Genomic DNA, 19,044 nt, shown 5'->3' with positions numbered 1-19,044 from the left:
CTGTCCAGTATGTCAGCATGGTACTGTCCAGTATGTCAGCATGGTACTGTCCAGTATGTCAGCATGGTACTGTCCAGTATGTCAGCATGGTACTGTCCAGTATGTCAGCATGGTACTGTCCAGTATGTCAGCATGGTACTGTCCAGTATGTCAGTCAGCATGGTATGGTACTGTCCAGTATGTCAGCATGGTACTGTCCAGTATGTCAACATGGTACTGTCCAGTATGTCAGTATGGTACTGCCCAATATGTCAGTATGGTACTATGTGTCCTGTCCAGTATGTCAACATGGTACTGTCCAGTATGTCAACATGGTACTGTCCAGTATGTCAACATGGTACTGTCCAGTATGTCAACATGGTACTGTCCAGTATGTCAGCATGGTACTGTCCAGTATGTCAACATGGTACTGTCCAGTATGTCAACATGGTACTGTCCAGGTATGTCAGTATGGTACTGCCCAACATGTCAGTATGGTACTGTTCATGGTACTGTCCAGTATGTTAACATGGTACTGTCCAGTATGTTAACATGGTACTGTCCAGTATGTCAACATGGTACTGTCCAGTATGTCAACATGGTACTGTCCAACATGTCAGTATGTCAGTATGGTACTGTCCAGTATGTCAGTATGGTACTGTCCAGTATGTCAACATGGTACTGTCCAGTATGTCAACATGGTACTGTCCAGTATGGTACAGTATGTCAGTATGGTACTGTCCAGTATGTCAGTATGGTACTGTCCAGTATGTCAGTATGGTACTGTCCAGTATGTCAGCATGGTACTGTCCAGTATGTCAGCATGGTACTGTCCAGTATGTCAGCATGGTACTGTCCAGTATGTCAGCATGGTACTGTCCAGTATGTCAGTATGGTATTGTCCAGTATGTCAGTATGGTACTGTCCAGTATGTCAGTATGGTACTGTCCAGTATGCTACTGTCCAGTATGTCAGTATGATACTGTAGCATGGTACTGCCCAGTATGTCAGTATGGTACTGTAGTATGGTACTGTTCAGTCTGTCAGTATGATACTGTAGCATGGTACTGTCCAGTATGTCAGTGTGGTACTGTAGTATGTTACTGTCCAGTATGTCAGCATGGTACTGTAGTATGGTACTGTCCAGTATGTCAGCATGGTAATATCCAGTATGTCAGCATGGTACTGTAGTATGGTACTGTCCAGTATGTCAGCATGGTAATATCCAGTATGTCAGCATGGTACTGTAGTATGGTACTGTCCAGTATGTCAGCATGGTAATATCCAGTATGTTAGTATGGTACTGTCCAGTATGTCAGCATGGTACTGTAGTATGGTACTGTCCAGTATGTCAGTATAGTACTGTCCAGTATGTCAGCATGGTACTGTAGTATAGTACTGTCCAGTATGTCAGCATGGTACTGTAGTATGCTACTGTCCAGTGTCATGACTGTCCTGATCAGGTCAGGTTACAGGAGACCACAACCCTACAGATTATCTCTCAACCCCAACAGAGGAAGAGAGATCTAGGGGTCTGAAGATGTGTGGGTTTTATGACCCCTCATGCCCCTGGTAAATCTCAGGCCACAGACAAATTCCTTTGTCCTGTTACTATGGAGAACCAAAATCAGAACATTAAACATGAAATAAAGGGACTTTGGAACAATGGTTTCCGTCAGCCACAATGGTGGTCATGACGATAGATGGAATATGAAAATGTATGTCATTTTTGTTTTGTTATTAAAAGGTTAATAGATGACGTTATTACGAAAACATTGTAATGTGAAGAGTTTTCCTAGTATATATGTTTGATGTTTATACATTATACGTTGTGTGGAAAATGTCCAAATCAAAGGGAATGTTTTGGTAAAGATGAAATGTTAAGTTAGTTGTCTAAAATTGGATTTGAGTGAAATCTAGACCTTGCCTCATTAACTTGGTACGCCCAGAGAATTGCCCTAAAGGTGGTTATGCCCACTTCTGACCCGAGGGTATAAAACCTGTGGGTGAAGAATTTACAGGGAAGACTACATGACCCAGGTGCGCCGGAGAAGTGAATGAGCTGCGCCGGAGAAGTGCAGCTGAACGGTCCCTTGAACGGTCCACACAGAGAATCCTCAGAGACCTTCCCCACGTAATTACATCATGATATTCTGACCCATAAGAGCAGCAGTTTGGGGCAAGGCTAGGGTTAGAATAGCATAGCTGACAAATTCACCCAAATGTATATTTCTCTCGTGTACTTTCTTTTTTCTCTCCCTCTTTGAAATCCCCATTTTGGGTAACACGCGCCATAGTGTGTTGGCCCGTTATACTAAGTTCTAATCAATAGCCTATAATGTGTTTTGTCCATGTGTACCTTTTATCATAATTTTAGCTTTTTAGTAAATACATTTTCAACTAAGATTGGTGTGGTACGAACTCATTGGTGAAACCTGGGTCCGTGCAGATTCACAGATTATACGACGTTCAGAACGAGATTGTAGAGGTAACTGGTTAATTAGCGGCTGTTGTAAAATCGATGTTCTGATATTCTTTGAGTTAATTTGGGAAATAGAAACTCAATAAAAACTAGTTTTCCCATGGTGCCCCAGGTTAATTAATTAATAATTGCTTGATTCAGTTAATCACACAATTAGAAACTTTTAATCATTCGATGAACAACAGTCGTCACATTAACTAATACAACGTCATTACACCAGTATGTCAGCATGGTACTGTCCAGTATGTCAGCATGGTACTGTCCAGTATGTCAGCATGGTACTGTCCAGTATGTCAGCATGGTACTGTCCAGTATGTCAGCATGGTGCTGTCCAGTATGTCAGCATGGTGCTGTCCAGTATGTCAGCATGGTGCTGTCCAGTATGTCAGCATGGTGCTGTCCAGCATGTCAGCATGGTACTGTCCAGTATGTCAGCATGGTACTGTCCAGTATCAATTTGACAACATTTTCCACAAAAGTGAGTCAGTTGAACAAACTCCAAGATGAAACTTGTCTCTCATTTCTTAATGCTCAATGAAATCCCTGGTGGAGACCAGTCAGCATGACTTTCATTCTTGATTGATCAGAGTTTTCCATTGAATGATGATGAAACTCAAAGCATCAATGATTTCTCTGCAGGGTGGCTGGTAGAAATTCCTTCTTGCCCTTAGATTCCATATTTATCACTATGCAATCACTTGGTTGCTAGCAGGAGACTTGTAAGATTTATTTCAGATTGTTGTTGAGGGGAGAAATTGTGAAATACTTCACCAGGATTGCACTCCGTATCAGTGACTGAGTTTCAGAATTGTGCTCCATGTCACTTGTCAGGTCCAATCTGTAGGCTGTATGGTCCGCTGTCAATCTGTGGAAGAGAGTTACATATATTCCATGTTTGTGCCTCTCTGGCACAATTTCCAGATTAAATTGGTAATCACTCTAGCCTGGAATAGAGAAAAAACAATCTGCTAGAGGTTCAGAACCATTAGTAATGCGTCACTGGATGTCCCTCCATCTGTCACATTTGAACACTTTTCTAGAATGTACACTACCCCATTCAAACATGTGCCAAGTATGACTAAACCGAAAAGGTGTTAGGTAACACTTTACATTGGGTGACATGCTCCCATTTCAAAAACCACAACTTTCAAGGCTTGGTTAAATAATGAATGAATGTTTAAGGGAATTAAGTGAATGTTATAGAAAGAAAGGCATAAGAATTAAAGGACTAGATTACATATCCTTTTATATCACCATTTGTATAGATGTCAATGACAAACTACATCTGCAGGGGAACAGGATAATAAAATAGACTTGGTAGTGCAACAGCTAGCAGAGGTGGTCAACACAAAATAACAGTTATCTTGGGATACTTTATCCATCATAGTATAACCTAACTGACGTTACCGGTCACACCCTGATCTGTTTCACCTGTCCTTGTCTCCACACCCCTGCAGGTGTCGCCCATCTTCCCCATTATCCCATGTATTTATACCTGTGTTTTCTGTCTGTCTGGGCCAGTTCGTCTGGTCTGCCTACCAGCAGTTTGTCTCAGGTCCTGGTTTTCCCTAGTCTCTCTTTTTCTCATCCTCCTGGTTTTTGACCTTTGCCTGTCCTGACCCTGTACCCGTCGGCCTGACCACTGCCTGCCTCTGAGCCTGCCTGCCGTCCTGTACCTTTGCTCCACCCCTGAATTACCGACCTCTGCCTGACCAGACCCTGAGCCTGCCTGCCTGCCGTCCTGTACTTTGGCCTCTGCTCTGGATTTCGACCACTGCCTGCCTTGACCTGTCGTGTGCCTGCCCCTGTGGTTACAATAAACAATTGGGGGAGTCCTTTCAGGCATCTAAACAGAAAGAGGAGACAGAGGGCAAGAACAGGCCATTCAACTGAATACCAGAACCCTGTGTAACTATACTGTCACTATGGTGGTACAAAGCCACAGCTCAGTCAATATTTTACCACTCAGTTCATTATTCACAAATAAAGAGCTCAAGAGAAGCTTTTAGCATGTCAAGTTATCACTTGATACTTAAGAGTAGGCTTCTCCCAATAGTACTGCTCTGGATATGAGTAGCCAGGTAGCCAAATATTGACATTTTCCCAGCAACAGCTGGGGGTTGAATTATAGTATGGGGAAAGACCTGGACATGTACTGTTGCTTTTGCCAGTAGGCTCAATCTGTTTGACTTTTTTCTTTCTGAACAAAATGTACAGACCAGGGATGTATACACTATTAACTTCACTATAATGGCATGTAAAATGCCCTTAAGTGGTTTGGCACTCTTTTACTTTCCAAGTGGCGTTTCCACACATATTTTGCCAAATTAGAGCATTCGTGTTTACTCTTCACCGCTCATCATCTTGGCTGGTGTTCAGATTTCACCCAGCTACATTTTTTACCACTATGTCCCTGATACAGACCTATGTTCCAATTGGAACCTAAGGTAGGAGGTTGAGATAGAACAAAAAACCATGCAGCGAATATATGGACTGAAGATGGCATGGGTATGATATGTTTTGATACTGCAATCCTATAAGGAAGAGATTATTTCCCATGAGAACTATACTGTGTAGCCTTAGCTTGCAGCAGGCGGAAAGGGTGTGCTGAGGGCTAGAGCGGAAAGACATTTGTAAGGTTCTTTAAAGCTGAGGCACGCGGTCTGTGGAAGCTCCTGCTCCAGGCATAGACGTTCTTTAGGATTGAATAGTAATACAGAATTCTGCAGGTCAGCTTTCTCTTGTGCCTAAGTGTCCGGTTCACACTAATGCGTTAGGGAGATATTGGACTTGTACTGAACTGATATGATATGAAGCTGTCCCTAGCCTTTTGCTGACTCAGTGAAGTAACTTTTTTCCTCAAATGGGAGTTTTACTCCTAGTGGAAAATGTACTCCCATTTGGATACTGTGTCCAGACTGTGTATCATACATAATTAACTTTGGGATCCAATTTTTATAATCCAAACTGTTTTTACTATCTATCTTTTAATGGACTGTTGTGTTCAACTATTGATACTACAACCACATACGCGTTGCCATTAAACTATCTTAAAGAGCTTTCATAATGAACTGAAACATATTTTTTTAAATATAAACTACAAAGTCTTTCTCATTGAATTAAATATTGTGTCAGCATTGCTGGCAGTTCAGCTCTAAAAGTTACTGTGTACATAATATCGTCCACATTTACACACACGTTAAGTTCCTAAGATATTGATGGACACATGAAAGTGCTACAGACTTGTTGTGGATGAGGAAAACATATCTAAAAAGGTTGGTGTTGCACAGATGGACTGAACATGAGTCATTCTTGCTGACTGGAGCAGTGATTTGGTGCTCCATTAAAGGTTAACTGTGAAATGTGTCTTCAAATGCTGCTATTACTATTTTTGGAGCTGTGGTTGCTTGGAGCCATCCACACTTGAGGTCTCTCTATTCTTTCATAACCAGCAATGTTCTTGTGAAGATGCTTGAATTCTAAGAGTGTATGTGTTTGTGTGTGTGAGAGAGAGAGAGAGAGAGAGAGAGAGAGAGAGAGAGAGACACACAGAGAGAGACTCAAGATTTAAAAGGCATGTTTGTAATGGATTTTGAAATGATCCCCCACCTCAGAATCTCTTATAGATTACTTTTCTTATGGTCTTATCTGCAAACTGCAGTGGCAAACCTGCCTATCAACTATAATCCAGGCTAACAGTACGGTCTTATTATGTCCTGCCTTGTTGCCAGAGGTGAGCCATGGTGTCACGGTGTTAATCACAAAATAAATAAAGCCTGAATAAATTCTAATGATTACTGGTGTAAAAATGACTGATGCAACTCACAGGGCATGTTCTGCTTGCACATAATTATATTTAAATAAGTGTTTAGTGTTTAAGTCTAATGATGTCCAAAGGTGAGGCCCTTGACCACAGCTAATGACAGGGCTGAAGGGACAAATAAAATAGCATTTGTCACATGCTTTGTAAACAACAGGTGTATACTAACAGTGAAATGCTTACGTACAGGCCCTTTCCAACAATGCAGAGAGAAAAAGAGAAATAATAGAACAATAATACCACAAGGAATAAATACACAATGAGTAATGATAACTTGGCTATACACAGGGTACCAGTACAGAGTCAATGATAACTTGGCTATATACACAGGGTACCAGTACAGAGTCAATGATAACTTGACTATACACACAGGGTACCAGTACAGAGTCAATGATAACTTGGCTACATACACAGAGTACCAGTACCGATTCTATGTGCAGGGGTACGAGGTAATTGAGGTAGATATGTACATATAGGTAGGGGTAAAGTGACTAGGCAACAGGATAGATAATAAACAGTAGCAAAAAGAGTCAATGCAGATAGTTAAATATTTAACTAAAAGCTACCCGGACTAACTACAGTATTAAGCAGTCTAATGGCTTGGGGGTAGAAGCTTTTCAGGGTACTGTTGGTTCCAAACGTGGTGTATCGGTAGAGCTTGCTGTGTGTTATGTTCCACCACCGAAGGTTGCCACGGTTATTTCTCTGCTGACTCGGCGGGCATTGGAATGGGCTACAGCTGCCTGGGATAGAGGAGAGAAGGGGCTTGAGTCTTATGAGGGGTTCATTGCTTGGTTTAAAAGCATTTTCGATCATCCCGCGGAGGGCAGAGAGGGAGATGAGCATCTGCTTCAGCGGGGGAATCAGACAGCTGCTGAGTATGCTCTTACCTTCCGGACAGTAGCAGCTTCCAGTGGATGGAATGAGCTGGTGCTCAGCACGTTATTTAGAAGAGGTCTGCGCGAGGAGGTCCAGACGGAACTGGCCTGCCGAGATGACAACCTCACCCAGGATGCACTCATTGCGATGGCCATCCGTCTGGATAACCTCCTCTGGGAGCGACGGCATCTACATTGCTTCTCTCCCTCCTTCAGCGAGTGTTCGGGATCAGAGCCTGAACCCATGGAGGTAGGGGTCACATGCCTTCCCTCGGCGGAACGACGCAGACGGATGCAGTTGGGGCTCTGTCTGTACTGTGGCCAGGGAGGGCACAAGCGCCAGCCGTGTCCGTTACTTCAGAATCCGGGATCCACTAGAGCAGAGGGACGGTCACGTGATGTTACATCCCCTGGACCAGGAGTGAGTATTCCATCTACTGCTTTTCCTGTTAGACTCTTTTTAGTACCCATCACTCTGGCTGACTGTCCCTCAAGCCCTGTGTCTACAGCTTTACTGGATTCCGGCGCCGCGGAATGGATCAGACCCTTGCCTCCTCTCTAAATATTACTACCTACCCGCTCTCCTCTCCTTTTCCGGTTCAAGGTCTCGACTGTCGGCCTCTAGGATCCGGAACCATCACACACATCACCCAACCACTCACCATCACCATGGAGACAAATCACCAGGAAAACATCCCCTTTTTTATCACCAGTGCACCAGATCATCCTCGGCCTACCTTGGCTTCAGCGCCATAGCCCTACCATCTCACGGTAGAGGATGAGAATCACAGACTGGTCACCTGAATGCCGGGAGACCTGCTTTCCTGCCCCCTGTGGTTCCACGTCAGTTGAGAGTCCTGTGGGAGGATTACGCCCTTAAATCGATTACTGTGGACTCAATGACATCACCAAGAGTATCGGTACCCTCTCCTGCTGGTGTCGTCAGCCATCGAGCAGCTCCGCAGTGCCTGGTTCTTCACCAAACTGGATCTGTGGAGTGCCTACAATCTCATTTGCATCCGGGAGGGGGATGAGTGGAAGACGTCGTTCAGCACGATGTCTGGTCACTACAAGTTCTTGGTTATGCCCTTTGGCTTAGCCAATGCTCCGTCAGTTTTCCAGGCATTCGTCAACGAGATGTTCAGGGACATGCTCGAGCGTCAGGTGATTGTGTACATCGATGACATCCTGATCTTCTCGACCAGGATCACTCACGTTCGGGCAGTCCTGGAACGCCTCTTGGCTAACCACCTGTTCGTCAAGGTGAAGAAGTGCCAATTCCACCAGAGGGCTGTCTCCTTCTTGGGCTACCAAATCATCCCAAAGGGAGTGAGGATGGAGGCCAAGAAGGTAAATCCGGTAAGATCATGGCCAGTCCCAACCACCATCAAGGGGTTTCAACGTTTTTTGGGGTTTGTCAACTTTTACCGCCGCTTCATCAGGAACTTCAGTGCCGTCGCATCCCCTCTCACAGGTTGGTTTGGTCTCCAGCAGCCGACAAGGCCTTTCATCTCCTCAAGGGGCGTTTCACCTTGCCCCTTGCTAAAACACCCAAATTCCACGCTACCTTTTGTGGTTGAGGTATACGCATCAGAGGTGGGTGTGGAGAAGTTTTTGCACAAAGACAGGGGGACCCAGTAAAATTGTATCCTTGTGCTTTCTTCTCCAAGAAACTGTCCCCTGCAGAGAGGAATTATGACGTTGGCGATCGGGAGCTCTTGGCGGTGAAGTTGGCATTAGAGGAGTGGAGACACTAGCTGGAGGGTGCCAAGGAACCATTTGTCATCCTCACCGACCATCGGAACCTTGAGTACATACAAGGAGATTAAATCCACGGCAAGCCAGGTGGACCCTCTTCTACACCAGGTTCGACTTCATGCTGACCTATCACCCAGGTTCTAAGAACATCAAGGCCGATGCCATGTCTCGTATCTACGATTCGGGAGAGGCTCCTATCCAGAGGGCACCCATAATCCCATCCTCCTGAGTTGTGGGTCCAGTGGTTTAGGATGTAGATCTGGACATCCGCCAGGCTCTAGAGAGGGAGCCCGCACCCCGGAATTGTCCACCCGCGCGCATCTACATTCCCACAGGGATAAGGGATCGACTGCTGACCTGGGCACACACCTCTATATTCCCACAGGGATAAGGGAACGCTAAGGGGACTGCTGACCTGGGCACACAGCTGTCATCGCTGGACATCCAGGTATTTCTCGAACCATTCATTCCATCACTGAGAAATACTGGTGGCCTACCTTGGTGCAGGATGCTACTCAAACCAAGTCCTCCCGGAACGCCCCAGCAGGGAAGCTTCTGCCACTCCCCGTGCCCCAGTGACCTTGGTCCCAACTATCCATTGACTTTGTTACTGATCTTCCCCCTTTTGATGGGTTTACCACCATTCTGGTGGTAGTGGATAGATTCTCCAAGTCATGTCGTTTAATCCTTCTTCCTGGTCTTCCCACTGCTTTCCAGGTCACTGAGGCACTCTTCCACAGCAGGTCATCCGGCATTATGGCCATCCGGAGGACATAGTCTCGGACCGTGGCCCCCAATTCACATCCTGAGTATGGAGGGCCTTCATGGAGAAGCTCGGGGTCATGGTTAGCCTCACATCGGCGTGTCGGCCTCAGTCTAACGGGCAGGCGGAGAGGATGAATCAGGACCTGGGAAGGTTCCTGAGCAGTCACTGTCAGGACCGCCAGGGTGAGTGGGCACGTTTCCTTCATTGGGCAGAGCACGCACATAACTCTCTATGTCACTCCTGCACTGAGTTGACCCCCTTCCAGTGTGTTTAGGGTTTCCAGCTGGGCCTGGCCCCATGGACCCCGGGCGCTGAAGTAGATGAGTGGTTCTGGTGAATGGAGGAGGTGTGGAACAATGCGCACTTGAGACACCAGTGCACCGTCCATCCGTCAGAAGGAACAGGCAGACCGTCACCGCAGTGAGACCCCATTGTTCCATCCTGGGGATCGCATCTGGCTCTCTACCAGGAACCTCCCACTTCGTCTACCCTGCAAGAAACTGAGCCCCCGGTTTGTGGGGCTGTTCAAGGGTCAATGAGGTGACATACAGATTATAATTACCCAGTCACTACAATATCTCACCCTCTATTCATGTCTCCTTTCTCAGGCTGGTGGTTCCTGGTCCCCTAGCTGATGCTGCCCCCCCGGATATCGAGGGGAGCCCGGCGTACGCTATCAGATCGCTACTGGACTCCCAACGTTGTGCTGCCGTATCTGGTGGACTGGGAGGGGTATGGCCCAGAGGAGCGGTGTTGGGTTCTGTTGGAGGACATTCTGGACCCCAACATCATCCGTGATTTCTACCTTCGCCACCCGTTCGACACGCTCCTCGTCCTTGGGGTCGTCCCCCGGTCGCCGTTGTCCTGCAGTTGCAATACCAAGCGGTGATGCAACCAAAAAAGATTCTCTCAATGTTGCAGCTGTAGAACTTTGAGTGCCCTCTTCTCTGAGGGGGAAGAGGTGTTGTTGTGTCTTCTTTACAACTTAGTGATGGGTGAACAGGGTGTACAGGAGGGGACTGAGCACGCAAGAGAGGGACCCCCGTGTTGACGGTCAGCTTGGCAGATGTCACTGTGTGTGGACGGTCCGTCAGGAAGTCCAGGATCCAGTTGGAAAGGGAGGTGTTCAGTCCCAGGGTCCTGAGCTTAGTGATGAGCTTGGAAGGCACTATGATGTTGAACGCTGCACTATAGTCAATGAACCGCGTTCTTACGTAGGTGTTCTTCTTATCCAGGTCCGAGAGGGCAGTGTGAAGTGCAATAGAGATTCCGCCCTCTGTGGATCTGTTGGTGCAGTATGCGAATTGGAGTATGTCCAGGGTGTCTGGGATGATGGTGTTGATCTGTGCCATGATCAGCCTTTCAAAACATTTAATGGCTATAGATTTCAGTGCTACGAGAAGATAGTCAATTAGACAGGTTACCTTTGGCGTTCTTGAGCACAGGGACTATAGTGGTCTGCTTAAAAGATGTAGGTATTACAGACTGGGTCAGGGAGAGGTTAAAAATGTCAGTGAAGACACTTCGCTGATCAGCACATGCTCTGAGTACGTGTCCTGGTAATCCGGCTGGCCCCACGGCCTTGTGAATTTAACCTGTTTTAAAGGTCTTACTCACATCGGCTACGGAGAGCGAGATCACACCGTCATCCGAAACAGCTGGTGCTCTCATGCATGGTTCAGTCAGTGTTGCTTGCCTCAAAGCGATCATAGAAGGAATATAGCTAATCTGGTAGGCTTGCATCACTGGGCAGTTTGCGGCTGGGTTTCCCTTTGTAATCCGTGATAGTTGCAAGCTTTGCCAAATCCGACAAGAGTCAGAGCTGGCGTAGTAGGATTCGATCTTAGTCCTATATTGATGTGTTGACTGTTTAATGGCTCGTCGGAGGTCATAGCTGGGATTTCTTATAAGCGTCCGGATTAGTGTCCCGCTCCTTGAAAGCGGCAGCTCTAGCTTTTAACTCAGTGCTGCCGTTGCCTGTAATCCATGGTTTCTGGTTGGGAAGACATTGGATTGGGCCTCTGAACAGCAAACGGGGAACTAAGCAAGATAAATTGAACATGTGCCATGGATTATGGATTTTTCTCATTCTTTCAATGAGCCCATGCCAGCATGGGAGACACACAGAGAACAAATGTGTTGCTTGCCATTAAATATTGAGCTGAGTGATGACTCCCTTTCTGCTTAAATCTGTTTTTCGTTATGTTTCTTCCAATCCTGTACGATTAAGGCAAAGTTTATTTTAATCCCATGAACATAAAGGGTAAAACAGTTTTTTAAATAAAATAAGTGAATACTATATGTCTACAGCAGTGCTACCAGAGGACAGATTTCCATTATTTTTCTTTTTAATACCATTGTTGCATTTCAGTTTCAGAATACCTTTATTATTTGGGTGTGTGGTTTTATGATATTTTTGCAATCTAACAAAGGGATGGTTATGTTGGTGCACAAGGGCCCATACTGATTAATTTGTTTGGACTGCAGCACACAGGAATGGATGACAATCTACTGATTTAACACTGCTTTTTCAATCTTTAAGTGATTAAAGGGGAAGCCCAAAGCCTACTGTTTCCCTTTAAGACTATCTTAGGGAAACAAAAGGAATCAATGTAATCCCATCAGAAACCATGATGCCTGGCATAGCAAAGGGGGCATGAAATCGATATATTAGAGCAAAGAGATGGCCAGCACATTTCCAGGCAATGCAAGAAAGCACATGTCAGCAAATGGTTGATAATACAGTTATAAAATGATAACTACAGTCTTATCTATATGTCGAAGTGGAATGATAATCAGCCAAGCTCAGGGCCTTTTAAAAATACATTTCTTGCTTGAGGGAAATTGCTTCTGAGGTAATCAAGTCTCCACTGTTTAGAGGTCTTACAGGTCACAAAACAAACACTTTAAAAGGGAAGAAAATCCCAAATCATGAAATGTGGGTTACTATAGCTTTGACTGGATAAAGAGATGCTATAACAGTTGCTTACCTTGAGGCATCTGTATTGGTCAGCTATGACAGTGAAGGGCATCTTCAAGGGTTCTGGATCAAGAACATGCTGTATTCTACATTAGTAACATTGTCATGCAGCCAGATATTTTAAAACACAGCTGTTATAGCATAAATAACAGTGTTCATTCTATCATATTACATTTCAGAATGTATATACAGTGGTACCGAACTGTCATACTTGAGTGAAAGTAAAGATACCTTAATAGAAAATGACTCAAGTAAAAGTGAAACTCCCCCAGTAAAACCCTACTTGAGTAAATAAGTCTAAAAATATTTGGTTTTAAAAATACTTAAGTATCAAAAGTAAATGTAATAGTTAAAATATACTTAAGTATCAAAAGTAAAAGTACAAATAATTTCAAAGTGCTTATATTAAGCAAACCAGACGGCACCATTTTCTTGTTTTTTATTTATTTATGGATAGCCAGGGGCACGCTCCAACACTCAGATATAATTTACAAACAAAGCATGTGCTAAGTGACTCTGCCAGATAAGTGGCAGGTAGGGAAGACCAGGGATGTTCTCTTGATAAGTGTATGTATTAGACCGTTTTCCTGTGCTGCTAAGCATTCCAAATAACAAGTACTTTTGGGTGTCACTGAAAATGTATGGAGTAAAAGGTACATACTTTTGTTTAGGAATGTAGTGAAGTAAAAGTAAAAGTTGTCAAAAATATAAATAGTAAAGTACAGATACCACAAAAAAAATTACTTAAGTAGTACTTTCAAGTATTTTTACTTAAGTACTTTACACTGTGTATATATCTATATCTTATTATCATCATGATTGTAAATCTATTTTTCATAGAGTTAGACTAGAGTAAGGCCAGGATTCAATCCGTTCCTTTGAGCCGACATACGCAGTGTTTATTGTGAATACGGTCTCTGCCAAGGCAGGAACATTGCCTTTAAAGGTGCGGCAAACATTCAGATTTGTTTTTTGTTGTTGTATTGACCTGACTATAGCCTTGTAAAATATATCATGACATGAATGGAAAAGAAAACAGTTCCACATAGATATGACCATAATTATATTAAAAAGTTTAATCTGAAATAATGTTTTCAAAATATGTCATAGAACATGTGTCATAGATCAATTTTTCTAAGGTTTGTTTTCTCTCACATAAACAAATATATACAAGCAATGTTTTAAAATAACAGCTTGTATATATCGATATTTGCAAGAAAAGTTTAAACAATAGATAATATACATTTGATATTCATACTCAGATAGACGATAAATGTACATTTTGTATAGTAAAAACATTTATTTTAACAAGTTTTGTACCTACATTAATCAAAAAAGTACAGCATATTTAATAATTTTACAAATTCTTCATAAAAAATATATTTCTGTACAAAAACATTTTCTTTTGCACCTACTTCAAGTCAGCAGCACGTGATATCCCGATGTTGTAAAATGGAATGATATTAAATTCAATGCAGTTATACACCTCTTTAGTTGGGAAACCATTTTACAGATGTTGAAAGAAAAACGTTATTGCAGCAAGCCCAAAGGAAGGCAAAATGTGGATTAAAAGCAGTGGGTCTTACATCAAAATGTTTACAAAGAAAGGGGATGATTTGATTACTTTCGGTCTTAACCCTATTTATTGAAACCACTGCCGTATAGTGCGTAGGTGTGTAATGAACACTAGGTTTAATTTGAAATGGAAAAAGTTAAATAGTTTGTAGAAAAATTATGGAAATTAAAATGCTTCGGATTTTCCAAACATACTTCACACATAAAATGCATCTTACTCAGGGGAATTTTAGTTGTGCTACTATGGCCACAAATACAACAGATATGAAATGGAATCTGATATCTCACAAGATTATAATACACATTTTGTCACTGGTGCATTGATCTCTAAGCAAGTGCATATGATAACAGATTTCGAAAAGCCAAGCGAAGATAGTTAATCTACTGTAAGTTTTGAACATTATTTGTGAATACATGCACAACCAAAATTATTAGGAAAAACAACAAGCTAATCTATGACTTTGGAATCACAGTGTACTGTATGCATTCAAGTAGCCTTAGCGTTGTAATAGGTCATTTGTAACTGTGACAGCTTTTGAATTGAATAAGGCAGTGTTTCCTGGAGTGTAAGTAAGTAGTCTGTGTTCAATTCATCATCATTGACTCAATACCCTTAAGGATAGGAGGGACATATCATAAAGGGAGAAAAACAGATTATTAAGACTAGCTTCTAAACGACCAGCTCATGCCACTGCTAAAGAACGATTGCTATCCAACTTGATTCCCCACCTTGCCTTAAGTAGGCCTACCAAAACAAGGTCGTGTGTCAAACAGTTGAGTTGAGTTAAACATGGCATATTCGTATGGCACATTTAAACAAAAATACACTTCTGCATTAAAACTGTGATTTAAAGCAAGGCCAGCATTTATGAAAAATAAACATTTTATTAGTTCCAGTACTGTAGAGTAGAAAAATGACGTCCTTCTGCGCAAGAGGTATATTTGAAATGTAAGCAAATTTGCAGCAAGACCACAAGATAGGACTGCCAACTGTTGTCTAGTGTTCCGAATGTTGACAATGTTCAATGCCTGGGGTAATGTGAAATAAACTACAATATAAACAGCAACCTGATGATCGACAATACAAACAAACATTCATGACTAACATGTATGATACATACTGTAAGTATTTGATGCAATTTACAGTATACAACAATATTGAGCATTGCTGTTTTTTCAGAGTAGATGAGCCAGATCAGTTTGCTCTTCGGTAATATTGATCTGTGAATAAAATTAAATATCATTCACGATTGCATGTACACCAGTTGCTCCTTAATTGATATTTGTGGATTTAAATGTTTCTAGATAAGCTGCATGGTATTTGTGACTCCAGAGTTAAAAATCATTTATATAACCATTTTAAAAAAGTAAGGAGGGTGTTCCACACATTTATTTGCAAAACTAATATTGAAAATAAAATAAGCATCTCTATTGATAAACAGTAGCATGACATTATGCTCCCTGTGGATATGGAAATATACTGTATGCTTATCTACAAATGGTCAAAAACCCTGTACGGCATTTTTCAGTTAGTTTGAAAATGCCTCTTTTGCCTCATTTCATACCCATTCATAACACACTAGTGCAAAATTTGTGCGATAAAGTTTTTCAACACAACAGCTGAGCGAGTTCCTAGATTAGATAGCCGTGTTCTCCTGCGAGACAGTTGTAGTTTATAGCATATGTTCCCTTTATTGGAGAAGTCTGGCAACACGTTCAAAGTTGCTTCCTCCTTTGTGGTACATCTTCACTGAAGAAAACACTTTTTATCAACAATTATGTGGCTTTTCAAGACACTTTAGTATTTCCCCAAGGAGGGCCTTTGGGGGGGGGAAAAGACAGAAAAAAAGAAAACCGGAGAATGAAAACAACTTTCATCCTGCAAAGAGCCATAAAAGGCAGAACTCCTTGATCCTAGAGATAATCGTCTCTGCTTTATTTTCCTGGCCACATACATGATCTCTGCTCCATAGAACACCAATAGTTGTCGTTTTATTTTGTGGTGGCAAGTCCATATAAAATTGTCATTGATTTTAAATGGTGTATTTTATCTTCTCCACAGAGAGGTTATAACGTGATGAGTTCAAAGAAATATTGGCATCTGTCGAAAAAATAAGATACTGCTTACCACAAGAGGTATGGCTGTAAAAGCCAGTCCAATGTCGGTGATAAGAGGGCTATACTACTGTGCAGACTGTGTTCAGAGTTGTATCAAACCTCACAGCTTTCGCCTCCGTGGGTTTCATGTTTGTGTCATACATAGGGTTTTCAAACGACGCTTGTCCATTGGTGTTTTCATGACCGGTATAGCCATTGTATTGAACTTTTGGTCTTGTTCTGAAAAGTGAGCAAATAAAAAGTATTAGCACATTTACGTTATTTTAATAACTCTATTAGCTATGACTGTTTTTTAAACTTTTCAGACAAATGTGACTTTGTTTCATGAAGGGATGTTAAGGTATAGCAAAAAGTGCAATGATGAAGCAGAAACTCTTTCCCACTTGAGGAATGTCTGTACATAGTTATTGCATTTTCAAATATACCAAATAAGAATACATAAAACCCATAGCTAAGGAAAATATGTTTCAGCCCTCATTTGATCCAGAATACACATTTACCATGGTACACCATATAACCTCTTTTTTACTTGAAAGAGGAGACTAGGGCGTCCTACTCAAAGCCCACTGAGCTGATTTGAAGTAAAATATAAGATCAATGTAAAGACCTTGATTCCACCCAGGAGCATTTTGTAAGCCTTTACTTCAAATCAAATCAAATTGTATTGGTCGCATACACATATGTTATCACGGGTGTAATAAAATGCTTATGTTCCTAGCTCTAACAGTGCAGTAAATGTAATGGTCCCTCCATTACCTTACAAATCTTACTAAGTCAGACAAATGCAGGTTTAGTGACTACCTGGAGGGTTTAGTGTCTTCTATTTAAACTTTGTGTGGATATATAAAGTCCATTACCTAATCCTACATCAAGGCATTGTTAAAGCAGGATCTATCTGCATGTGTGGACAATACCTCTGCATATTCAAAAACACGTTTCCAAAGCCTTGCAAAGTCTCTGTGGGAGTATGAATGACAGAGTACAGATGTTACAGATCTTCATTTGAGCCAGTTTGCTACAGAAGGAAAATAATCCTGTAGCAACTATGTGGATTATAATTTATTTACATTTGTAGGGGTTGATACTTTTTCTGTAAGGGAAAAATCAAGTCTGAAATTTCACAGTGGACATTCAAACTCCAGAAGCCTTTTTAAACCCCAAAAGTCCGATTGCCCACCCTCTTTTTTTTTGGGCTATCGGACTCTGAGTTACCCACTCTCTCTTGGGTCTTTGGGTTACCAGGTACCGATGGTACTTTTCTACCTGGTACCCACCTTCCTTAGTCCGATTGCCCACTCTCTTTTTGGGCTATCGGACTCTGAGTTACCCACTCTCTCTTGGGTCTTTGGGTTACCAGGTACCGATGGTACTTTTCTACATACAAAATGAGTGAAATGTTAATAAAAGTATACATTTTCTTTATCTATGTGAATATGAAGATACTTTCTAAGTGTGATTCTATATTAATGTTAAAACACAATACTTCAAAACTTCCCTCCAGTAAATATAACAGTCAAAAACAAATGGATTCTCATGATAGCTTATAGGCAAATGATCACAAAAAAACAAATAAGAACAACATTCAGTTGGTTGAAATATGCTGACAGAGAGATGACAATATGAGATCAAAGAGCACATCTTTTTCATTTTAGCCCAGCAAATAAAAAAACTATTTTTTTTTCTTCCACTAAATGAAAAAAGTATAAGACGATAATGACGATGTGAAAGTAGGAATTGTTGCGTATAGTGATTTAGTTTCTTATGTCTTACCTGCCGCCCGCCCTGATTACGTCTTTGGGTCTCTCATTGTCATCAGTGTCTTGTGAAAGTACCCTGCCAATTTTTCATGTACTTTAATATTGGGTAATTTCCATTTTATCTGACAATAATGTCACATACTTTATTTATTTTGTTTGTTCAGTTAGCTTTGGAAAACGCCAATGCAAATGTATTGTAATCATTTTGTTTCGCACTCATTTAACATTTGATTTTGTTATGTAACGATCTATCAACTGAAACTTTTAGGGATCACTCATCGTTGGCACAGGAGTTTCCCATAACTTATAAGAGACTACGATGCTTAACATCCAAGCATATATGGACAAACGTCACCAATGGTTACCAAGATATCTAATAGCCGGCACTCCTTACCTGTGTTTGTAGAGGTAAAATGCAACCCCTGACAGAATAAGGGCAAAGAATGGCACTAGTATGGCAGCTGCTACTGAACTGCTGTTGGTGCCATAGTATGGAGGATTTGATGGCTCCAGGTCTGTTGTAAAGAGACCTAATAAAGAAATATAACAGTACAACCATTCTTGTCAAACTTCTTAAAGTAACTTGTGTAAAAGCAATGATATCAGGAAGTAAAAGGTTACTGTGCATATAGTTTTTGTTTATTACTGAGATTATACAATGATTGTACCTCCTCTTGTTAGTACAAATCTCCCAAAGTCCTTGCTTTGAATATGACCCTGGTAAACAAAGGTTTTCTTGTCAGACTCTGCGGTCACCTAAACCAACACAAAAAAGGGGGAAAATCTGACTTTTGCTGATTTTTCAGGGCATACAGTAGTTGAAATGCAGAACCATTACCCAGCTATCGCTATTACCCATTCACCTCATATCCCTCCTTTGTCCTCATGCAGCTTATCACTGTCTCTATCGCCTTTGAAGTGACTAACTGCT

General features: G+C 42.0%; 1 protein-coding gene across 1 annotated transcript in view; it reads right to left on the bottom strand.

Moving 5' to 3' along the window:
• Nucleotides 1-13,939: 13,939 nt before the first annotated feature.
• The window catches only part of LOC112223927 (CUB and sushi domain-containing protein 1), a 236,962-nt gene continuing 231,857 nt past the window's right edge, over nucleotides 13,940-19,044 (bottom strand). Inside the window, exons 66-68 of the mRNA XM_042305838.1 lie at nucleotides 18,782-18,869; nucleotides 18,508-18,643; nucleotides 13,940-16,575 (exon numbers count right to left, since the gene is read on the bottom strand). Of these exons, the coding sequence (XP_042161772.1) occupies nucleotides 16,416-16,575; nucleotides 18,508-18,643; nucleotides 18,782-18,869 (384 nt within the window). The 3' untranslated portion in view covers nucleotides 13,940-16,415. The remainder of the gene's footprint in view (nucleotides 16,576-18,507; nucleotides 18,644-18,781; nucleotides 18,870-19,044) is intronic.

Source organism: Oncorhynchus tshawytscha, linkage group LG25, assembly GCF_018296145.1.
Source record: "Oncorhynchus tshawytscha isolate Ot180627B linkage group LG25, Otsh_v2.0, whole genome shotgun sequence".
Lineage (NCBI taxonomy): Eukaryota > Metazoa > Chordata > Actinopteri > Salmoniformes > Salmonidae > Oncorhynchus > Oncorhynchus tshawytscha.
Note: the sequence above shows the minus strand (reverse complement) of the source record. Positions and strands in the feature narration are given on the sequence as shown.